Consider the following 25602-nt stretch of genomic DNA (forward strand, 5'->3'; position numbering starts at 1 on the left):
TTGTTTTAATCGGTTTTATAGTAAAGACGTAATTTAACTGTCATGTTTTCATCTGATTGTCAAACAAATCACTTTAAAAAGTAGGTTACCTTTGCACGTTTGTCCAAAATAATTCCAGCAGCCGAACAGTGCACTGGGCAACCGCTAACTTTCCTTAAATTCGCAAATGACTGAAACTACCTCACCGGAGAAAAGCATCTGTGCAAGCATCTGACAGCGCTCCTCTGTCTTACTATATGAAGCCCATGTATCTGATGCTGTCTGGCCAAAAATAATATGACATGACATGCCATACTCCTTTTGGCCAGATAGCATCAGATACATGGGCAGTAGGGCAGTAGACCAGGAGAAGAGGAGGGAGGGCAAGGAGGTATGGTAGGCCAGGCCCCCTAAGTCCCACCCATAACACTGGCCCTAGAGGGAGGGAAAGATGAGGGAGGAAGAAAGGGCAGTAGGCCAGGAGAAGAGGAGGGAGTGCAGGCTAAATGAGAGCCAGACTGTGTGACTGAAAGCTTGTTAACAACAGCCCTTACAGATAAAAGTGTAAGGTTAACCATTAGGCTGTATCAGTACAGGGCCTTGCCCATTAGTGATTTAATGCTTCTAATTACACTAACTGAATAAGAGAGGGTAGGATTCATGTTTTTAATTACAGTGACTGTATTAGGAGAGGGGTTAACAATGTGCAGTCTGTTTTAATTAGGGGCACGTATAAAACATAAATATGAAAACCTGCAGTAAACAGTAACACAAAAACACAATTTTATCAACCATAGAACACAGAAAACCAGAGAAGCATTTATTTCAACAGCCCTCTGTGTCCTTAAACACTGGAATCCTAGACAGAGTAAATAAGAATGTTGTGTGGATAGGAATAAACACACAGTTAACACACTCTTTGGCAGCTACAGTGTAGTGTCATGACATGAACTGGGATTGCATAACTATAGCCACTTAACATTTTACTGTTATGGTGAGAGACAAAGCCTAGAATGTATCAGAAACCCAGCGGTGTATCCAACAATGGAGAGAGAGAGAGAGAGAGAGAGAGAGAGAGAGAGAGAGAGAGAGAGAGAGAGAGAGAGAGAGAGAGAGAGAGAGAGAGAGAGAGAGAGAGAGAGACAGAGAGAGAGAGAGAGAGACAGAGAGAGAGAGAGAGAGACAGAGAGAGAGAGAGAGAGAGACAGAGAGAGAGAGAGAGAGACAGAGAGAGAGAGAGAGAGAGAGAGAGAGAGAGTGTAGAGAGAGAGAGAGAGAGAGAGAGAGAGAGAGAGAGAGAGAGAGAGAGAGAGAGAGAGAGAGAGAGAGAGAGAGAGAGAGAGAGAGAGAGAGAGAGATGATGGGGTCCCGTAGAAGAATGGAAAAGTAATGAGAGAGCTAAAAAAGGATGAAAAGAGAGGCCTATAAAGAGGGAGAGCAGAGGAAGGCTCATATCTGTTAACAGACAAACCACCCAGGAAGCAGGCGAATACACTAAGCTGTTGTCACATCCCAAACTTCTTCACATGTGCTAGGTCAAAAATAGACTGAGTGAGAGTGAGTTCAGGAGAGGAAAACAGAACGACGGAGAAAGGATAGGGAGAAGGAGTAGGTAGACCCACTACAACTACTGGACCTAGACCATGGAGGAGAGGAATAGTAGTGGTGGGGTTGAGGAAGGGTGAGCGGATAAAGTGAGTCCTAGGTTTGACTGAGTCAAATGTCAGAACGGTGTCCAATGAGTGTTCAGAGAGATGGAAAGGGACATGTGGTTGGCATGTGAATGCATCTCTGGGGCCTGGCCTGTAGTGGTTCCCCCAGCAGGTAGACTGGTAGAGCAGTCCGACGCCCAGCCACAATAAAAGCATTATGATCCTAGCGGGGGGCATTCTCCCCAGAAACAGAGAATGGAACAGGAGGGGAAATAATTGTCTGCTAGTTTTGGAGCGGTCTCCCTAATAAACACCACCCATCCCTGCAGCAGCTAAATAAAGTAAGAAGTTCTCCACATCTTCTTTAGGCATCCACCAGATGCTGATAAATCATTTTTATGAACATGGCACCACAGTAGCATTGTAGAACTGACTCTCTGTCTGGATCAAAGAGTCTTGGATGTCTCTATCTCGATCTCTGGCCGCCCTCTTCAATTTCCCCTAAATAAGTGAATAGTCCTTCAGTCCTGGTCCTGGTGACACATAGGGTGCAGGCTTTTGTTCCAACTTGGCACTAAAACCCTTAATTCAACTAATCAACTTACTATATCATCTGGCAAACGATTAGTTGGGTGTAATGCTTGCCCTGAGCATAGTCTTGTACCCCTGATGCAGCATAGTCCAATCCCAACAGCAGAGGGCAGTGGTGGGAACCAGGACTGGACTGCACCATTGCAGACAGTGCCGGAGGGGGAGTACCAGCCTTTTGCGTACCTACAGCTCAGGTTGCAGATCTGTCACCAGGCCAGTGCTGCACACAGAGGGGCACACATTTTGTGATGGGGGGAAGGGGAGAGTCGTGACACCATCCTGGTCACTGACAAAGGGCTAGGGTTACACAGTGATTCGCCCTCGCGTCCAGCCAGTCAACACCACTAAACGCCTTTCATCTGGCCTAATAGCTCCCACGGGAAAGAACGCTAGGTGCCACAGAGGACTGAGATGAGTCTACAGTAGCTACCCAAAGCCACACCAAAAAATTGACTAAGAGTAGCAATAGCTCCAATGAATGTGCCCTTGTTATCCAGTGAGAGTAGAAAGGAATGATTTGTCCAGTACTGCTTTCATGAGAATTTTTATTTTATTTGTTTTTATTTGACCTTTATTGAACTTTTATGATAAAGCAGAGTGTGAAACTCACCGGTAGTGGGTTAAAGTGCTGGTCTACGAGGTGTGTGTATCCATAGTCAAAGAACGAGTGTCGTAGGACAACATCAATCCCCTGCACCGCTGCCATGCCCAGAGTGTTCAGCCACCTGAATACACACACACACACACACACACACACACACACACACACACACACACACACACACACACACACACACACACACACACACACACAACACACACACACACACACACACACACACACACACACACACACACACACACACACACACACACACACACACACACACACACACACACACAAGGTGAGAATAATGCCTAAGTGCGATGATACTTCATTTGACTGATTGATTTATAGGTTGATTGATTGATTTATAGGTTGATTGTACTTACAGAAAGCCAGCAGCATAGGTATCAGAGAGGTTATTGGTTCCTCCAGCCCACGCCGGACCTACTCCCCCCAACCACACCTTCTTACCAGGTGCATGGCTATTCACTACCTGAGAAAGAGAGAGAGTGAGGAAAGAGAGAGAGCGGAAACAGAGGGGACAGAGGAAAGAGAGGGGGCAAGAGAGAGGGGGGAGAACAGACAACAGAGAAATAGGGGATCAGATCAGAGAAAGAAAGAGAAAGGGGCTGCAGGTAGGCTAACGGTTAGAGCACTGGGCCAATAACCGTAGCTAGTTTTAATCCCCGAGCTGACAAGGTGACAAATCTGTTGATGCGCCCTTGAGCAAGACACTTAACCCTAATTGTTCCAGGGTCGGGGTTGATTATGGCAGACCTTGGCTGTGACCCCACTGATGCTAACTATATGGACGGATGATCTCTGTGGTTACTTGTTTCTGTACAGGGTGAACTCTGAATTACTCTATTATGCAAAGTGTTTTATTATCTTCTCAGGAGTTCTGTCTTATTTACATTGGTCTCACCCCCAACATAAGCCTTTAGATTATGTGACACCCTGTGGAGATTGGACCTGGGAGTGTTTAGGTTACTGTAAACTTGCTATTGTTTGATTGGTCAATTGTGGTTGGTTTTGGGTTGGAAGGTTACACCTTCAAATGTTATAAATGGGATTAAATGCCTTTGTTCTCTCTCTCTTAGAACGCTGTTCATTGACTACAGCTCAGCCTTCAACACCATTATCCCCTCCAAGCTTGTCACCAAGCTTAGGACTCTGGGTCTGAACACCTCCCTCTGCAACTGGATCTTGGACTTCCTGATCCTTAACACAGGGGCCCCACAGGGGTGTGCGCTTAGTCCCCTCCTGTACTCACTGTTCACCCACGACTATGTGCACGACTCCAACACCATTATCAAGTTCATTGACAACATGATGGTGGTAGGCCTGATCACCGGCAACGATGAGTCAGCCTACAGAGAGGAGGTCAGTGACCTGACAGTGTGGTGCCAGAGTAAGACCAAGGAGCAGATCCACATCGATGGGGCGGCAGTGGAGCAGGTAGACAGCTTCAAGTTCCTCTGTGTCCAAATCACTAAAGACTTAAAATGGTCCAAACACACACGTACAGTTGTGAAGAAAGAGCGACAGTGCCTCTTCCCCCTCAGGAGATTGAAGAAGTTTGGCATGGGCACTCAAATCCTGAAAAGGTTCTACAGCTGTACTACTGAGAGCATATTGACTGGCTGTATCACTGGTTGGTATGGCAATAGCACCGTTCTCAATCGCATGGCTCTACAGAGTGTTGTGGGAACAGCCCAGTACATTACTGGGGCTGAGCTCCCTGCCATCCAGGACCTCTATATCAGGCGGTGTGAAAAGACCCCAACCACCCAAGATTATTTTCTCTGCTGCCACAGGACAAGAGGTATCGGTGCATCAAGTCTGACAACAACAGGCTCTTGAACAGCTTGGATCCCCAAGCAATGCAAATGATAAATAGCTAACAAATAGCTACACGGACCGAGTTTACCCTGTATCTTTATTGACCTTTTATTTCAGTATTTGTCTCTATCCACATTCACAGGGCCCTAGACACACTAACACACACACACACGCGCGCAAGGTTGCTAGATCGAATCCCTGAGGTAAAAAGGTAAAAATCTGTCGTTCTGCCCCTGAACAAGACAGTAAACCTTCTGTTCCTAGGCCATCATTATAATTAAGAATTTGTTCTTAACTGACTTGCCTAGTTAATAAAAAACTAAACACTCACTCCATCATTTTTTCACTCACACATAATACGCACATACATTTATACTAACTCTACACAACCACACACCTGGATCTCTGTCCGGAAGACCTATTCTCTCTGCTCTAAACAGCTTCCAAAGAATCTCTCTCCTAGCATGGCTGCAAACCATTACTACTGGACAGCAAATGGGGAAACGCACAAGCACGTACAGTACAGCACAAACACGCTTGCATACACGCCTGCGCACACACACAAACTCACACACACAATAGGGCAGCACACATTGTTCTATGGTTGTTTTAATGTGCTTTGGTGGGTCCTCTCTTTTACAATAGACAATAATTGGGTATTTTCTATCAGTTCAGAGACTGTGACTATAGGTTGGTAGCAATTGTTACTTAATTGTGAGCATGACAGATTGGTTCTTCTGGCCTTTTCTTCCCACTGAGGGAAGTTACTGTTCCAGATCTGAGAGTTGAGATCCATAAAACTGAACTGGGAACTGTGCCCTTACAGAGGTAGGCCTATGGAGGGACAAGGCAGTGGGACAGGAGAGCACTGGGGCAGGGGTTGGGAAGAGACACGTGTAACGGAGGTGATTTGGTGAAGCATACTTACATAATGACTGACCTTTCCTGTGTCAACACTTCCCTTTCTCTCACCTTGAGTACTTTGGTGATCTGTTGGGTCAGGGTGTCCAGCAGGCGCGTCTTCAGAAAGTCCTCTACTTTGGTCACTCTGCCATCCATGTAGTAGCTACAGACAGAACAACAAGACACACAGACACTTCAGAACAGAATACAAGCAACTTCTGATAAATGCACACAGCAAATTCTCCAGTGTTAAAAAAACTAAATGAACATTGAAAGTGTTGTCTGTGGACCCATATAGACACCGGAACAGTGTTAAATTAACACACTACTTCAAATATTTTCCATGGTGCCTTGCCTTTCAGGTAAATTGTAGAATGTACCACCCATGACTGAATTTGTTAGTGATAGAGACATGGTTGTCACATTCATTTTCAATCTTGTGGACTAAGCCAAAATGTTATAGTTTTACCCTAGGATAGGGGCATGAAATTCATACACATCACTGATGTGTGGTAACTCTACAATTTGCTCGAAAGGCAAGGCACTCTGGGAAATCTTTGAATATAGATTTACACTAAGTAGTGTGTTAATTTACAACTGTTCTAGTGTCTATATGGGTCCACAGACTCAACACTTTTAGTGTTGATTTAAAACTCTCAGTGTTTTTTTTTTTTTTTTAACACTAATATCATTAACTGGTTATAATCTGACTCTCACTACACTTTACACTTAGAGTTTGCACTTATCAAAAGTATCATTATCATGAGAAAAAAGGCTATGGTACACACAAACTGAAACCCTTACTAACGCTTCATAAGAAAGTCCAGTAATAAACCATTTAGAAATACTATGTTCACCAATTAATAATCATTATTTAATATTAGCAAATATGACCTATATTTGTCAAATTTAGTAAGCTATATGTACAGTATATATATATTTTAATATTTTAATGTAACCTTTATTTAACTAGGCAAGTCAGTTAAGAACAAATTCTTATTTACAATGACGGCCTACCCCAGCCAAACCCAAACGATGCTGGGCCAATTGTGCGCTGCCCTATGGGACTCTCAATCCCGTCAGGATGTGATACAGCCTGGATTTGAACCAGGGTGCCTGTAGTGATGTCTCAAGCGCTGAGATGCAGTGCATTAGACCGCTGCTCCACTCGGGAGCTCCCCCAATATATTGATTGTATTTTTAGATATAGCCACTTTCCAGGTACTCAAAGCACTGTAAGTTAGGGAAACTCACCTCATCCACTACCAATATGTAGCACCCACTTGGGTAATACACAGAAAACCATTTGTGCCACAACGCTCACCACACATCAGCTATCCGGTGGAGAGGTGAGGAGTGACATATTGATGTCTCTGAGGGGTCTTTGGCCTGGTTCGCTAACTACCTCTCTCCAAGAGTGCAGTGTATAGTCAGAACATCTGTAGTCTCAGCCACTGCCTCTCACCAAGGGAGTACTCCAAGGATCGATCCTAGGCCCCACGCTCTTCTCAATTTACATCAACAACATAGCTGAGGCAGTAGGAAGCTCTCTCATCCATTTACATGCAGATGATACAGTCTTATACTCACCTCCAAAACAAAGGTCATGTGGTTTGGTAAGAAGAATGCCCCTCTCCCCACCGGTGTGATTACTACCTCTTGAGGGTTTAGAGCTTGAGGTAGTCACATCATACAAGTATTTGGGAGTATGGCTAGATGGTACACTGTCCTTCTCTCAACACATATCAAAGCTGCAGGATACGGTGAAATCTAGATTTGGTTTCCTCTATCGTAATCGTTCTTCTTTCAACCCAGCTGCCAAACTAACCCTGTTTCAGATGACCATCCTACCCATGCTAGACTACGGAGACGTAATTTAAAGATTGGCAGGTAAGGGTGCTTTTGTGCGGCTTGATGTTCTTTACCATTCGGCCAACAGATTAGCCACCAATGCGCTTCATAGGACACATCACGGTACTCTATATACTGTAAACTGGTCATCTCTGAATACCCATTGCATAACACTCTCTTAGGCCTCACTCCCCCATATCTGAGATACCTACTGCAGCCCGCATCCTCCACATACAACAGCCATTCTGCCAGTCACATTCTGTTAAAGGTCCCCAAAGCACACACATCCCTGGGTCGCTCCTCTTTTCAGTTCCCTGCAGCTAGCGACTGGAACAAGCTACAAAAGCACTCAAGCTGGAGTTATCTCCATCTCTTACTGACAGTTGTGGCTGCTTCGCAAGATATATTGTTGTCTCTACCTTCTTGCCTTTGTGTTGTTGTCTGTGCACAATAATGTTTGTACCATGTTTTGTGTTGCTACCATGTTGTTGTCATGTTGTGTTGCTACCATGCTATGTTGTTGTCTTAGGTCTCTCTTGTCGTGATGTGTGTTTTGTCCTATATTTATATTTGTAATCCCAGCCCCCGTCCTCGCAGGAGGCCTTTTGCCTTTTAGTAGGCCGTCATTGTAAATAAGAATTTGTTCTTATTAACGGAATTGCCTTTTTAAATAAAGGTTAAATAAAATATACAAATAAATATGGTAATTAGGAAGGAGGGGAATGATTTGGTGGCCATGATGGAAATGGGGCCAGGTCGGGAATTTAGCCAGGGCACTGGAGTTAACACCCCTACTCTTACAATAAGTGCCATGGGATTGACATGTGACCACAGAGAGTCAGGACACCTGTTTAATGTCCCATCTGATAAATGGCACCCTATGCAAGGCAATGTCCCCATCACTGCCCTGGGGCATTGGGATTTGATCTTAAGATCAGAGGGAAGGGTGCCCCATACTGGCCCTTCAACACTACAGTATTTAGATAGTTATTCACACACGTTCTATTTAAATTACTTGTTTGGTTTCTCACTATGGGTAGCTTCCATCTCACTCTACCAGCCCATGTACCTTCCTGTTACTTATTCCCACCACAGTGGAAGAAAGGAAAGAGACTTTTGTGATTTGGTTAGCCACACCCTAAGCTAATGTAGCTAGCTAACAAAGAACGTACATTCTCTTCAGCTAGCAGTGTGCTTGCTAAAGCTAGGCTACTAACACTTGAGGTGAATGCTAGCAAGCTAAATGCCAGGACTAGCTGGCTACGCAGCTACGCATTGGTGAAGCACATGACTAGAACTAGCTCCTTCGCTAGCTCTCTCTACCTGCACGGTAGTATTCTTCTCTCACCTAGCTCACCAGCACCTTTACTGGCTAGGCTGACTGGTCCTACCTTCCGGTTTTGCGGTCTTGAGAGCCCTCTAACCTGTAGAGCAACTCCACCTTGCTGTGCTCTCCGGGTTACTGAGTACAATTTACGACAGGCTTGTAGCCCACTTAGAGTCATGGTTACCACCTCCCCTTGCCCGGATGACCCAAGCCAGGCACGAGCTCCCATATCTGCCCCTGCGGGTCTTGCATCTCAGAGAAAGACTCCCATCCTTTCTGCTTTGCCTGTTTGGGAAACAAGCATGCTTGAGAGGCAGTCAACTACCCGGAGTCTTATCTGCACTGCAGCACACTGTTTAAGGTTAGCCAGAGAAGGAGACAAAGAAATGCTCCTGCTCCGGGTACCCCCCACTCCAAGCCACATCTGTACCCCCCCAGGGTAGGCGACAAGCGCTCATCTGTACCCATCTGGGTGGAGGTGATTGACAACCTTGACTCTCTTCCCTTATTTAGCGAAGACACAATCTCGGGAGAGGGAGAGATAGAAGATGATGAGGCTCATGCTAATAGCAGCCTCTCCAACTTTGAGCCCGAAGATGGAGGAATTGAGTCCCCACTTCCTCCCTCCCAAACACCTGCACCCGTCCCCAGGTGCACCGCCAAGGGCACAGCCGGTGACGAGGTTGCTAATCCCATCCGGGATTACACGCTCAATGTCCCACCGGTCCCACCGGACCATTTGTACGAGTGGAGGAGACTCCAACCGCAATCAGCCCTGACCAAACCTAGCATTCCGACAGTTGTGGCTTCCCTAAAGGAGGCAAAATGGTCCTGGGAAAAGCCTTTTTCTGGTAGACTAACCCCTAATTGTTCCCCTACCCTGAACATGCATATATGTGTTTCCAGTTTCCATAAGGCCCCTCCGGTGGAGCCTCCTCTGGCTAACGGTAACCTACCTTAATCCCTCACGCAGTGCATCCCTGTTGGTTAACACCACCCTCCCGAACAAGAGGGATGCTTTTGTTCATTTGTCATAAAATGTACATAACAGCAGCCCATTCTGTCAGAGCACCTAACATGTCCACCTTACTTACGGCTTATCAAGTGAAGCTGCTGGACAATATAGAAAGTCAATGCACAGATGACCCTGCTATGTGGGAGAAAATCTGTGTCACCACAGATCTCAACCTACGTGCCTCTCGGGACACTGTACAGAGTTGTTAAGGTCAATGGCATCATGGACTTTACCCAGTACTAGGACATTTTAGCCAAAAACCTGGTTGCCTCTACCAGCAGACTGATATCAAGGATTTGGAAAGATTCTCTATGAAGGAATGGTCTAAGATTCCTCCCAATGTGTCATTCAATCTCAGAAAACATTTTTAGAAAAAGTCTCAATGCCATTATCCTCGCAAGGTGACTTAGGTGAGGTATAGAAAGGTATAGAAAACAGGAGTGGCAATCATTTTTAACCCTATCTTTTAGAGAAAAAAAAAGTATTACTTGTAAAACAAAATCTCTTTCTCTGAGCAATTGTATTAGCGTAAAATAATATACAGTAAAGCTCAGTACTTGAATTCTTTATTTTATACAGACAATTTTGCTCATCTTCATCAACGGCATTAATCCCACTGTATATGACTACTACCAATGCCACAGGCCGTTTTAAACCAGATCATTTTGGGGGGTTCAGTTCCTCTTTAATTTAACATTTATTAAATTAGACAAGTCAGTTAAGAACAAATTCTTATTTTCAATGACAGCCTAGGAACACTGGGTTACCTGTCTTGTTCAGGGGCAGAACGGCAGATTTGTACGTTGTCAGATGGGGATTTGAGCTAGGCTAGGCTTCCCTGCCACCCAGAATAAAGATTCATAAGATAATGTATACGGTGTTTAATATAGATAAATTATATATACTAATTATTGTCAAAGTATTTTTGGAAGTACCTGATCTAATACAATCACAATGTACAGTTTATGAGTGCCATTAACGTGGTATGGGTTTCCATTGAATTCAGGTAGGTTTAGGCTATTATCAATCATGTCATCATGTAACCCTTTTTGGGGGAATTGACACAGTGGGTTTTGTCACATTTGGCAATGCTGCCGACAACACTCTACTTGAAGGGGGTATAAAAAAGACATTCACAACACCTTTATGAAACCAGTCATAACACCTCGCAGTATCAGTTATAACAACCTTCATAACATTTCAGAACGAAAAGTTAACAGTAACACAGAAATATATCTTTATATGTACATTTATTTAGAAATGTGTATTTTCACAGCCACAGTACCCAACCCCCAAAGTATTATCGTAGGAACACATATTTTTGGCTTAAGTTGGCAGAGAACATGCTGCAGGCCTAACATGACATTTACGATGTGTGCTCCAGACTAGGACTCACTGTCGACCAGGTACTCTGTTTGCTTCAGATCCACCTTCTTACTGTATGTTCTGTACTTATTCATGGCTACGGGGTCAAATTGACACAGAACATCTACTGCGTATAGTATACTGCGTATGAACATAATTGGAGGGTGGAGATACTATTGATAATTCCAAGGGCTGTTTACCCAGTGGCATCCCGCAGCACTGAAAGAGAGAGGATACAAAACACTCTGTGCACACAGTAACTAAATGTGCTGCTCCTAGCCAGTTCCGTGGATAGTGTATTAGAGCACGGATGTCTTACAGCACAAATGGGCAACTTTGATGTGGGCCACAAAGAACATTTTGCAGTTTTAAAGTTTGCTGCTTTACTACACATTTTGCCATGGGGCCGGGAGCAAAAATGTTACAGCTAATTTCCTTGAATTTGACACATTTTGCCAATGAGTGGAGAGAAATGTTTGCCGTTTTTAATGTGATATCTGAGTGAGCCCCCGATTGGTAATATCTGAGTGAGCCCCCGATTGGTAATATCTGAGTGAGACCCCGATTGGTAATATCTGAGTGAGACCCCGATTGGTAATATCTGAGTGAGACCCCGATTGGTAACATCTGAGTGAGCCCTCGATTGGTAATATCTGAGTGAGACCCCGATTGGTAATATCTGAGTGAGACCCCGATTGGTAATATCTGAGTGAGACCCCGATTGGTAATATCTGAGTGAGACCCCGATTGGTAATATCTGAGTGAGACCCCGATTGGTAATATCTGAGTGAGACCCCGATTGGTAATATCTGAGTGAGACCCCGATTGGTAATATCTGAGTGAGACCCCGATTGGTAATATCTGAGTGAGACCCCGATTGGTAATATCTGAGTGAGACCCCGATTGGTAATATCTGAGTGAGACCCCGATTGGTAATATCTGAGTGAGACCCCGATTGGTAATATCTGAGTGAGACCCCGATTGGTAATATCTGAGTGAGACCCCGATTGGTAATATCTGAGTGAGACCCCGATTGGTAATATCTGAGTGAGACCCCGATTGGTAATATCTGAGTGAGACCCCGATTGGTAATATCTGAGTGAGACGATTGGTAATATCCCGATTGGTAATATCTGAGTGAGACCCGATTGGTAATATCTGAGTGAGACCCCGATTGGTAATATCTGAGTGAGACGATTGGTAATATCCCGATTGGTAATATCTGAGTGAGACCCCGATTGGTAATATCTGAGTGAGACCCCGATTGGTAATATCTGAGTGAGAGATCTGAGTGAGACCCCGATTGGTAATATCTGAGTGAGACCCCGATTGGTAATATCTGAGTGAGACCCTGATTGGTAATATCTGAGTGAGACCCCGATTGGTAATATCTGAGTGAGACCCTGATTGGTAATATCTGAGTGAGACCCTGATTGGTAATATCTGAGTGAGACCCTGATTGGTAATATCTGAGTGAGACCCTGATTGGTAATATCTGAGTGAGACCCCTGATTGGTAATATCTGAGTGAGACCCTGATTGGTAATATCTGAGTGAGACCCCGATTGGTAATATCTGAGTGAGACCCTGATTGGTAATATCTGAGTGAGACCCCGATTGGTAATATCTGAGTGAGACCCTGATTGGTAATATCTGAGTGAGACCCTGATTGGTAATATCTGAGTGAGACCCTGATTGGTAATATCTGAGTGAGACCCTGATTGGTAATATCTGAGTGAGACCCTGATTGGTAATATCTGAGTGAGACCCTGATTGGTAATATCTGAGTGAGACCCCGATTGGTAATATCTGAGTGAGACCCCGATTGGTAATATCTGAGTGAGACCCTGATTGGTAATATCTGAGTGAGACCCCGATTGGTAATTCGACCATGATTCAAATGTTTAGCTGACATGGCCTAAATGACTGTCAAGAGAAAAAGACTACTGATGCACAACCACATTTATAAACTGCACCTTGTGTATTCTACTGTTCTAACTCTCAACGGTATTTCAAGGGAATTTCATTTTGAAAACTTCTTATGAATGATGAAGAATAAATGTATTATAAAGTTTGTTATGCATGATACGGCAACACGCATAAAGGTGTGATTAATGCCTTGTATGAATGTATGTATGCCCCCTTCAACTAAAGTGTTACCATGTACTGTACATAGAGGAAGTTATTTGTGAAGTATCTATTTTCTACTAATGAAGACTTTATGTATTCTATATAAAGCCTTTATAAATTTTTGTTTTTTAAAGTGGGACCTAATTGTAGGAAAACTATCAAATCTTTTACCATCAAGGGTTACCAAAACGCTACCAAACTGGGTTATGATACCACTTATGTGTGGCCAACTTTGTCCGACAAAAATACATAGTACACAGTAGTTTTGTAGGGAAGCTGTCTGCTGATCTGACTGCTCCTCTACCTATGGGAAGAATTAAAGCGTGAACACATCTGTAGAGAACAGAACGTATCCTCTATTTGGAATTACATTCTTTACCAAGACAATGATGAATCACCTTTCCTCACAGCAGTAGCCTTTCTCTCGTCTCTCTCTCTCTCTCTCTCTCTCTCTCTCTGTCTCTCTCTCTCTCTCTCGTCTCTCTCTCTCTCTCTCTCTCTCTCTCTCTCTCTCTCTCTCTCTCTCTCTCTCTCTCTCTCTCTCTCTCTCTCTCTCTCTCTCTCTCTGGCTGTATCTATATACTGTACTACTCTGTCTTTTCTCTCTTGCTAAATTTCAATCTCTCTCCTTCTCTTTCTCATCTCACATTCTTCCTCTTTCTCCCCTCTACAATGGTTCTCTCTCTGACTTGTGAAATGGTTGAGATGTAGATAAATACCAGATTTAGTCTGAGACGAGTATTAAGATGTCAGAGGGAAGAGTGAGAAAGTGACAAGAATTGGAGGAAGGCAGGGAGGGATCAGAGAGAGAGAAAAAGGAGACAAGTGAGAGAGAAAGAAGGAGAGCGATAGCGAAAGGGAGACAAGAGACAAACGGTGCGCTCGTGTGTATGTGTGAGTGTGAGTGTTTGTGAGGGTCTAAGCTCCACCAATGAATAAAATGTGTCCCTCCAGGGGAATGGGCCCTCAGGATTTACGAGTCCGGTGGGACAGTGAATAAAGTGTGGAGTCTTTGCTCTTTCTTCCTCCCACTGCTATCTCTATTTTCTCTACTTTCTCCATATACTGTAGCTGTAAAAAAACATCAGTCCTCTTGCTGAGTGTTCAGTCTTCTGACTACATGGTCTCTATTCATGGATCAATACTCCCGCTAAGCCAAAACGTGTTACTTGCGTAACCCTCGGTTCTCTGATATTACAAGTGAGATATCTCACATGAAGGGGATTGACAAGAGTCTCAGAAGCTCGAAGAACCAATCACACACGTCTGTCGCAAACAGGCAAGTCGAGGGGCGAATAAGGTGAGCCCCTCCCCTCATCCCCCCACTCGCCTACCCTCTGATCATTCTTGAGCATGCCGAACTTCCTCAAGTTCTTGCTAGTAAGGAATGGTGTAGTGCTATTTGGGTTGTTAATTAGATTCTTTCTGCCATTTCAAGAGTTCTTGTTTTTTATTATTATTTGTGTACTTGTTGGACATTTAACAGCATTGTTAGGAGCTAGTAACATAAGCATAATCACTGCTATAACATCTGCTAAACTGTGTACGTGAACAATAAACTGTTATTTTATTTGAATGTGGTGAGACATCTCACTCATAATATCAGAGAACTGGGGCTACGCAAATAACCTTAAGTTCTCTTTCAGTTGTTAGTTTCGATCTCACATGAGGGATATGGCCAACTCCCGTATCACAGAATGCTCTCTGAAGCCAGTTAGTCTCAACGTATCAACCCTCAGAGGCCCCGACACTGAGGACAGTATACGCCAAAGAAGGCGCAATGACGTTTAGCCCGTAGAACGTCATAAAAGTATGCAAGGAGATGCCCTCGAACAGTACCCAAGAAGTAGCCATACCCATGGTGGAGTGAGCCCTCAGGCCATCCGGAGGCTGTAACCCCTTGCTATTATAGGCCAATATAATAGCTTCCACAATCCGTGATAACTGTTGACGAGAGAGACGTCTCTCACAAAACACACAAAGAGCTAGTCGCTCTTGTGCAAAGCTTTCGTTCTATCCAAGTATATGAGCATTATGGGTACTGGACACAAACTGGGGGGAAGGGGATAAAGTCACCCAACACAGAAGACAAGCGAAGAAAAACCTGCACTCGGCGGAGTAACCTCACAGCACACCTGTGAACAGATGAACTTGGAAAACGGATCAAGTCATGCTGAGGAGAGCGAAGAGAATGACTGTTTGTGAGGAAGAGAGGTGAGATTGATCAAAAGGTGAGCGAGTGGCTCTTTATGATGAGGGGAGCTGCTCACATCATTTGCCTCTCGACCTGTCTGTACCCGACAGACATATGTGATTGGTTCTTTGAGATGATGAGATTCTGGTGAATCACGCTCATGTGAGATATCAAAACAAATAATTGAAAGAGAACACAACCACACTATGAGGATGAAGACAACAGTAGGGAAGTGACAGGGGAAGTTCTGGCAGTACTGGAGAAAGAGAACATTGAAAACATGTACTGTACTGTATGTTAGCGTCAGCTTGGGAAGATATACCTGTTGTATTTTTGTGTGTGTGTGTGTGTGTGTGTGTGTGTGTGTGTGTGTGTGTGTGTGTGTGTGTGTGTGTGTGTGTGTGTGTGTGTGTGTGTGTGTGTGTGTGTGTGTGTGTGTGTGTGTGTGTGTGTGTGTGTGTGTGTGTGTGTGCATGCCTGCATGCGTGCTTGTCTGTGTATAAGAGGTGTGGATGCTTAGTGCTACACTAATCATCCCTAACCCTCTTACCTGAGCTCCCCTACAGAATGCCAGACCGAGGGAGACAACATGCATGGTGAACTGTCTGGTCACAGATACACTCTAGCAGGGGTAACACCTGTTTTGTGTTCCTAACATGTAACATGCTGTTCCATGCCAAATGACTCCAATATGTAAACTGTATAACTAAACCAAGTTGTTCAACACAATTCTAATATGTACCATCTAGAGGAAGTGCTGTTATTATGGATGGATTGGTGCAACTTTCTCTCTATAGAAAAACACAAGACCGAATCATTCACATAGCATGTCTTCAGATCTTAGGCAAGGTTAGTCATCATGCAAGTGTATTTCACTGTTGGTCAAAGTGGCACCTTTTCAGAGCTTTTATTGGTTAAAAGTTGGTTTATAGAGGTCAGCCTATCTGTCACGCAGTCTGGCTAGCATAAAACCTAGTCCTGTTGTGTAAAGAGGGTAATTGGCAGGACATGTGTGTGTATGTGTGTGTGTGTGTGTAAGCATATGGTTTGACTTTGCCAGTGTGGGTGGTGCTAAACCTTCCTCTTCCCAATCCCTTAATTAGCCTGACCTTGGCCTTAACGAGACCCGTCTCTAGCAGTGTGGTGTGTGTCTGTGTGTGCATTTGTACGTGTTTGCATGCATGCGTGTGCGCGTGTTAATGAGACAAATATGTGAATACCTTGGCACAAAACAGCAATATTCCCTTATTTTGAAACTACTGCACAGACTATTTTACTTCGTTCTGACAGCGATGCAGAATGTCAACCACAGTTCCTCTTGCCTGTAAAACAATGACCATTACAAACCACAACAACAGCCAGACATGTCTTTAGCCGCTCAGTCACTTCAAGAACGACACCACAAGTCAGAATGGGGAGGAAAGCAGAGGAGAGAGAGTGTGAGGGAAAATACCAAACTAAAACCATGCCATTCTTTCAGCAGCTGGTTCTCACTATAGCTTGTATTTTTTATAAAAGCCTTCAAAATATTTCTCCCTGGAAACAGTTTGACTGGAAACCATTTTTATTCTACTTTATACATTTTAAGAGGTTTTATGAATGAGAACTTGTTTATTGTTATTATGATGATGATGATTATTATATAGGGACTGTGTGTATTAAGCTAAGTGATACAGGTATGCAGATATAGGATAGAAAAAGGGGTAAAATACCTACTGTTGCCACGTTACAGCATCCACAACAGAACCGGCGTTCTTCATGAACCTGGGAATAAAAACACAAGATATTCAGTTTACAGCATCACTGAAATACCAGTACTTCATTTTGGAATAAAACACAGACTTTTCATTAGTTTCATATGTCTTGGCTTCTTGACCAGGTTGTCAATGTGTGTGTGCGCGTGTGTGATTCAGTGAGTGTGTGTATTTCTAACTGTTAAAGCCAAAGAGACACGTGAGAAACAAGACATGAGGACCGGGTAGTCTCAACCTGAAACTCTCCTTATTTGGGTCTGAGAGTCTTTCTGACATGTCCAGACTCTTCTGTCTAAACAGCTTGTCAGAAAGGCACTCTCACCAGTTAAAGATGTTTAGTCTTGGTTACATCTTTTAACTGACACCGATGTTACCTCCGTCCATTTGGCCTTTGTTTTCTTAAGCAGACAACTGTGGCAGACACACACACACACACACCTGAGACAGAGGTTGTGACCGTGAGACAAAGTCAAACCAGGGGAAAGACCTGTCAGTCAAACCAGGGAAAAGACCTGTCAGTCAAACCAGGGGAAAGACCGGTCGGTCAAACCAGGGGAAAGACCGGTCGGTCAAACCAGGGGAAAGACTGGTCAAACCAGGGGAAAGACTGGTCAAACCAGGGGAAAGACCGGTAGAGGGAAAGGAGGAGAACAGAGAGGAGTTAGAGGAGGAGTTAGAGGAGGACCTGCCTCGTAATTCACAAAGACTCTCTAAATCCAACTCATCAGCTCAGCTATAGTAAGTAAGAGTTGTATAGTAGTAAGTATTGCTAACGTAAATGTTATAACTATTGACGTGTACCTACAGAAAAGGTCTAGCCAAAACATTGACGTCAGGCATATCTATTTTTAGCAGCCTTTATTATACTGAACAAAAATAAAACGCATCAATTTCAAAGATTTGACTGTTCCAGTTCATATAAGGAAATCAGTCAATTGAAATAAATAAATGAGGCTTTAATCTATGGATTTGTCATGACTGGGAATTCAGGTATGCATCTGTTGGTCACAGATATCTTTTAAAAAAAGGTAGGGGTGTGGATCAGAAAACCAGTCAGTATCTGGTGTGACCACCATTTGCCTCATGCAGAGCGACATATCTCCTCCACATAGAATTGATCAAGCTGTTGATTGCGGCCTGTGGAATGTTTATCCCACTCCTCTTCAATGGCTGTGCGAAGTTGCAGGATATTGGCGGGAACTGGAACACGCTGTCATACACGTCGATTCAGAGCATTCCAAACCTGCTCAATGTGTCACTCCCTGCCCATAGAGAGGCCTTTATTCTCTATTTTGGTTAGGCCAGGGTGTGACTAGGGTGGGCATTCTAGTTTCTGTATTTCTATGTTTTCTATTTCTTTGTTTTTGGCTGAGTGTGGTTCCCAATCAGAGGCAGCTGTCTATCGTTGGCAGCTGTCTATAGTGGGAATCATACTTAGGCAGCCATTTTCCCACCTGTGTTTTGTGGGTATTTGTTATCTGTATAGTTTATGCACCTTACAGAACTGTTTAGTTTTTTTTCACTTTGTTGTTTTGTTCAAGTGTTTTGGTTAATAAAGAATCATGAACACGTGCCACGCTACATTTTGGTCCGATCCTCATTACAACAAGAGCCGTGACACAATGGGTGACATGTCTGGTGAGAATGCATGCCATGGAAGAACTGGGACATTTTCAGCTTCCAGGAATTGTTTTTCAAATCCTTGTGACAGAGGGCCGTGCACTATCATGCTAAAACATTAGGTGATGGAGGTGGATGAATGGCACGATAATGGGCCTCAGGATCTCGTGACGGTATTCATATTGCCATCGATAAAACGCAATTGTGTTCGTTGTCTGTAGCATCTCTGTGCATTCATATTGCCATCGATAAAATACAATTGTGTTCGTTGTCTGTAGCTTATGCCTTCCCATACCATAAAACCACCGCCACCATGGGGCACTCAGTACACAACATTAACGTCAGCAAACCACTCGCCACTGGTTGGATGTACTGCCAAATTCTCAAAAAAAATGTTGGAGGCGGTTTATGGTAGAGAAATGTACATTCAATTCTCTGGCAACAGCTCTCGTGACCTTTCTGCAGTCAGATTGTCAAATGCACGCTCCCTCAAACCTTGAGACATCTGTGGCATTGTGTTGTGTGACAAAACGGATAATTTTAGAATGGCCTTTTATTGTCCCAGTACACGGTGCACATGTATAACGATCATACTGTTTAATCATCTTCTTGGTATGCCACACTTGTCAGGTGGATGGATTATCTTGGCAAAGGAGAAATGCTCACAAACAGGGATGTTAACAAATGTCTGCACAAACTTTGAGAGAAATAAGCTTTTTGTGGAACATTTCTGAGATCTTTTATTACAGATCATGAAACATGGGACCAACACTTTACGTGTTGCATTTACATTTTGTACAGTGTACATAAGCATCATAAAGGTATGCAAAAAAATGCTGCTCTGCCAAATACATATTTTTGGAGTGGAAAAAATCCACCATTTAACACATAACAAATCCAACAATTAACCTAAAAAATCCACTACTTTTGGCAAGACCCAATGGTGTGTCTAAGATAGAGGGGTGGAAATGTGTATAAGAGACGCAGAGTATCTGGTCTGTGAGAGAGAAGAGAGAGGAGAGAGGAGAGAAGAGAGAGCGAGGGGACAGGTGGGACATCGCTTGGCCACCTTATCAATCCACTGACACTCTATACAGCTGACAGCCTATTTAACTATACCAGGGCCTGGGACCATCAGACTGTAGGCTTCTACATAAACACTGGGCGTGTGTGTGTGTGTGTGTGTGTGTGTGTGTGTGTGTGTGTGTGTGTGTGTGTGTGTGTGTGTGTGTGTGTGTGTGTGTGTGTGTGTGTGTGTGTGTGTGTGTGTGTGTGTGTGTGTGTGTGTTGCTTAAATCACGTTTCCAAAAGATAACTCCATACCATAGTTCAGGACCTTGTAGTGTGGCCATATAGTGACAACGGTGTCAGTGAAGTGACTCACCCATCGAGCAGCAGAATGGCGTTTTTGCGTGGTCGTCCAGCATTCGGGCCCAAGAGGTGTGCTCGGCTATAGTAGCGTACAGACTGCAGTAACGTTCTCAGCAGGGTGTAGTCCTGGGCTAGCTGGGTACTGTTCACTGTCTGACCCATCATGCTACGGTAGCCATTAGGCTCTGGAGAGAGATGGAGAGAGGGACGAAATGAAAGGTCAGGAAAGTGATATAAACAGTATGATCCACCATTTCACAACAACCATTCCACTCTGGTGAAAGATGGAGTGCAAATGGCAATCTTTAAAACAAATAGACATTTACTTCGATCTTCATTCAGGTTAATTTGTCAATACATTCTACCAGCTTATTTCCCAGCTAAATCCTGTTTCTGGAGAGCTTGACTTGGTCAGATAGTTTTCCACCTTGGGGGAGGATCTTTGCTCCATAAGTGAACAGTAGAAACACTTCAACACCATAACGTCACAGACCCCCTCTAGCTCAGTCTGCTGCTAAACACAACTTGGGCAGTACTGACATTTTTATGTTGTCCTTGAATGGAACCCTATGTACACAGTAATACAGAAAGACACAGAGTGTGTCAATTCTAACGCAAGCACTGTTAAAGAAGACACCCAGAGTGTTGTGGAGAGAGAGTGTTAGAGTGTAAGAGTGTGTGTGTGTGTGTGTGTGAGAGAGAGAGAGAGAGAGAGAGAGAGAGAGAGAGAGAGAGAGAGAGAGAGAGAGAGAGAGAGAGAGAGAGAGAGAGAGAGAGAGAGAGAGAGAGGCAATGTCCAACATATGTTCCTCTCAGTGCCCAGTAAGTGAGCGTTAACTAAATTGTCATTATTGTAATGTTGCTGGAGGGAGGACTTGCCAGGAGAATGGGCCAAGATAACAGGGAGGTCCCCCACCTCTCTATTTCTATCCCTCTCTTTCTCTCTCTCTCTCCATCTGTGTTGATGGTCTCCGCCAGAAGGAGGCTCAATTTCCCCCCAAAATAAAAACACAGACCCCTATAGTTCCCCCCTGCTGGCCATACTGTTTGTGTCTTTCATATTGGCAGGTGTTCTCGGGTCAACTTTTTAAAACCACTCCATACTTGAGCATCCCGAAATACCCCCCATCTTCTCTCTCTCTCTCTCTCTCTCTCTCTCTCTCTCTCTCTCTCTCTCTCTCTCTCTCTCTCTCTCTCTCTACACTCTCTCTCTCTCTACACACTCTCTCTCTCTCTACACTCTCTCTAAACTCTCTCTACACTCTCTCTCTCTCTCTACACTCTCTCTCTCTCTCTACACTCTCTCTACACTCTCTCTACACTCTCTCTCTACTCTTTCTTCACTCTCTGAATGGCTTCTGTTCAATCATGACTTATTTTTCTAAATAAGCCCTGGTGCACCAATTGTAAATGTCATGTTAGACCTACAGCATGTTCTCTGCCAACTTAAGTCAAAAACGTATTCCTAGGATAATACTTTGGGTTTGGGTACTGTGCCTGTGAAAATAAAAATGTCAGTGTAGAATGGATAAATACATATATGTTTTATGAACAATACTGCTACACTCATAAAGGTGTTAGAAATGGTTTCATAAAGGTGTTAGAAATGGTTTCATAAAGGTGTTATGAAATCCTTTCTAAAGATGTTAGAAATAGTTTCATAAAGGTGTTAGAAATGGTTTCATAAAGGTGTTAGAAATAGTTTCATAAAGGTGTTAGAAATGGTTTCATAAAGGTGTTATGAAATCCTTTCTAAAGATGTTAGAAATAGTTTCATAAAGGTGTTAGAAATGGTTTCATAAAGGTGTTAGAAATGGTTTCATAAAGGTGTTATGAAATCCTTTCTAAAGATGTTAGAAATAGTTTCATAAAGGTGTTAGAAATGGTTTCATAAAGGTGTTAGAAATAGTTTCATAAAGGTGTTAGAAATAGTTTCATAAAGGTGTTAGAAATAGTTTCATAAAGGTGTTAGAAATGGTTTCATAAAGGTGTTAGAAATGGTTTCATAAAGGTGTTAGAAATAGTTTCATAAAGGTGTTAGAAATAGTTTCATAAAGGTGTTAGAAATAGTTTCATAAAGGTGTTAGAAATTGTTTCATAAAGGTGTTAGAAATAGTTTCATAAAGGTGTTAGAAATGGTTTCATAAAGGTGTTCGGGATGCATTGTGTATACACTTCAAGTACAGTGTTACCTAATGTTTTATAATTCTACTGTATTAAATAGCATAAATGATATAATATATAGTATATAATGTTGTATAGATACTGACCGTTGCCCAGTTCCCAGGAGATGTTGTATTTCTTCCCGGCGCTGTATTTGAGGAGGCTGAGTGCTGAGGAGGAGTTCCAGGAGGAGTCAGGGTTTCTCTGCTGGGCGTTGAGCCCAAGGACCAGATGCAGACCAGCACACTCGGCAAAGTTGTACAGTTTGTCTAAAGACCTGGCTGGGAGCAAACCAGACGCAGTTGTAACTTTGTTTCTTTTCAAAATATTTGAGGTAACTGTCAATCATATTGTGGCCGGGCTAACTTTATTACAAATAATTATTTATAAACATTGAAAACAGATATGGGACATTTCTTTTCCAGTATGCTAGGTAAAACTAGCTAGATAAACTGTGCCCTGTCTAACATCTGGACCTATCCCCTCCTACTGTAGGATCTGTGGTGGTGGGAACTCCACATTAGATGGCGAGATTCATTTTTGACTGTGGGAATATATGGAGCTACAAACCTATCACAGATTTAATGATTTATCGAAACTAAGTGATCCCGACTCGTTCTGAAAAACACCTACTACAGCACCTAAAACAGTACTACAGTCCACCTTACCTAACCCCGTCAATCTGAGCCTGACTCATCATCTAAACTCTACAGTACTACAGTCCACTTTACCTAACCCCGTCAATCTGAGCCTGCCGAGTCATCTAAACTCTACGGTACTACAGTCCACTTTACCTGACCCCGTCAATCTGAGCCTTACTCATCATCTAAACTCTACGGCACTACAGTCCATTTTACCTAACCCCGTCAATCTGAGCCTGACTCATCATCTAAACTCTACGGCACTACAGTCCATTTTACCTAACCCCGTCAATCTGAGCCTGACTCATCATCTAAACTCTATAGTACTACAGTCCACCTTACCTAACCCCGTCAATCTGAGCCTGACTCATCATCTAAACTCTACAGTACTACAGTCCACCTTACCCCTAACCCCGTCAATCTGAGCCTGACTCATCATCTAAACTCTACAGTACTACAGTCCACCTTACCCCTAACCCCGTCAATCTGAGCCTGACTCATCATCTAAACTCTACAGTACTACAGTCCACTTTACCTAACCCCGTCAATCTGAGCCTGACTCATCATCTAAACTCTATAGTACTACAGTCCACCTTACCTAACCCCGTCAATCTGAGCCTGACTCATCATCTAAACGCTATAGTACTACAGTCCACCTTACCTAACCCCGTCAATCTGAGCCTGACTCATCATCTAAACGCAATAGTACTACAGTCCACCTTACCTAACCCTGTCAATCTGAGCCTGACTCATCATCTAAACTCTACGGTACTACAGTCCACCTTACCTAACCCCGTCAATCTGAGCCTGACTCATCATCTAAACTCTACAGTACTACAGTCCACTTTACCTAACCCCGTCAATCTGAGCCTGACTCATCATCTAAACTCTATAGTACTACAGTCCACCTTACCTAACCCCGTCAATCTGAGCCTGACTCATCATCTAAACGCAATAGTACTACAGTCCACCTTACCTAACCCCGTCAATCTGAGCCTGACTCATCATCTAAACGCTATAGTACTACAGTCCACCTTACCTAACCCCGTCAATCTGAGCCTGACCCATCATCTAAACGCAATAGTACTACAGTCCACCTTACCCCTAACCCCGTCAATCTAAGCCTTACTCTTCATCTAAACTCTACAGTACTACAGTCCACCTTACCTTTATTGTTTCATTTATGTTGACTAAGTGATCATTTAACTGGATGATAATTCCAACCATACATAAAACCAGGCCTATACAACGCCCAGGGGAGGGCTTGAGGGTGTGTGTGTGCGTGTGTGCGTGTGTGCGTGTGTGCGTGTGTGCGTGTGTGCGTGTGTGTGTGTGTGTGTGTGTGTGTGTGTGTGTGTGTGTGTGTGTGTGTGGGGTGACGTGTCCTGATGGATATCCCAGCCTGCTGATGAAGACCAGGTGAAGGGCATAGCTGAACGGCAGCCTGCTGAGCAGATATGACAATAAAATAAATCATGAGTGAAAAGTCCAGAAAAAAACTTTCTCTAAAGATATGTATGAACTTGATATGGTTCAAGAGGCTGTGTTTTATTTGTGTAAAATGACATAGGTCTGTCCACACATGGTGAAGTAATGCCCTTGACATGTGAAATGTCAGTGTGTGTGTGCGTGTGAAGTCCCTAAAAGGGGTCTCATCGTTTCTCCCTCCTAGGTCCAGATCCAGAAAGACTGATTTATATTCTCATTAGAGTCCCCTGCTGAGATGGAGTCTTTGAAGCACACACACGCAACACACACACAATGCACCCTACATAGGGAGCTGTTATGTCACACTTTATACCATTTATACAGTATGACATTAGTTTATAGATGATTTGTGAAGCATTTCTATTGTGATTAAGAAGACTTTATGTATACTATGTAAAGCCTTAATAAGTTGTATTTTGTTCAAAGTGGGACCAAGTTTAACAATCAATAATCAATCCAGACTTATTGAGATAAATGGTACATTAGAGATTAAGCAGCCAGGGTCTCTGGAAACCAGCAGCTATTGTTTCTGGAAACCTCTGATGTTACTCCCTAAAGGATTTCAGTAGTTCCTGCGAGTGGTTCATCATTTTGCAGACACACACATACACACGCACATGCACATGCACAAACACACAAAAACACACATACTACAGCTCCGAGTGCTGCTCATATTCCCCAGACTATCCCTGCTAAAAGCATTATTCCAAATATCAATCCAGGACTTGGCGAGAACTGATGTAAGGAATTCTCTCTCTGTCAATATAATTTGTCAACATATGACAGCTCAATGCTTTGTTAAGGCGAGCACATTTATCAGCTTCTAAAGATTCAAATTCAGAACCGAAGCCCTGAATTAAACGATACAATATGGGGGATGAATAATGCAGCCATTTTGTCAATGCAGCAACTTCAGATAACAATGACCTCTAGCTGTCACACAGATGTATATGTCGTGCTTTTTACATATCATTTAGTTAGTCATGTGAATCTATTCTATTATATTACACTGTGTTTCTATTCAATTATATTTCATTGTGTTTCCATTCAACTATATTATATTATATTCCATTGTGCTTCTATTCAATTATATTATATTATATTGTGTTT

General features: G+C 43.3%; 1 protein-coding gene across 1 annotated transcript in view; it reads right to left on the reverse strand.

The window, feature by feature from the left end:
- Positions 1-23186, reverse strand: part of LOC118361112 (inactive heparanase-2) — a 51073-nt gene extending 27887 nt beyond the window's left edge. Inside the window, exons 1-7 of the mRNA XM_052470233.1 lie at positions 23158-23186; positions 22471-22679; positions 20214-20385; positions 17172-17219; positions 5644-5737; positions 3216-3322; positions 2833-2947 (exon numbers count right to left, since the gene is read on the reverse strand). Coding sequence (XP_052326193.1) covers positions 2833-2947; positions 3216-3322; positions 5644-5737; positions 17172-17219; positions 20214-20385; positions 22471-22679; positions 23158-23186 — 774 coding nt within the window. The remainder of the gene's footprint in view (positions 1-2832; positions 2948-3215; positions 3323-5643; positions 5738-17171; positions 17220-20213; positions 20386-22470; positions 22680-23157) is intronic.
- Positions 23187-25602: the final 2416 nt, after the last annotated feature.

The sequence above is a fragment of the Oncorhynchus keta genome, chromosome 2 (genome assembly GCF_023373465.1).
Source record: "Oncorhynchus keta strain PuntledgeMale-10-30-2019 chromosome 2, Oket_V2, whole genome shotgun sequence".
Classification (NCBI taxonomy): domain Eukaryota; kingdom Metazoa; phylum Chordata; class Actinopteri; order Salmoniformes; family Salmonidae; genus Oncorhynchus; species Oncorhynchus keta.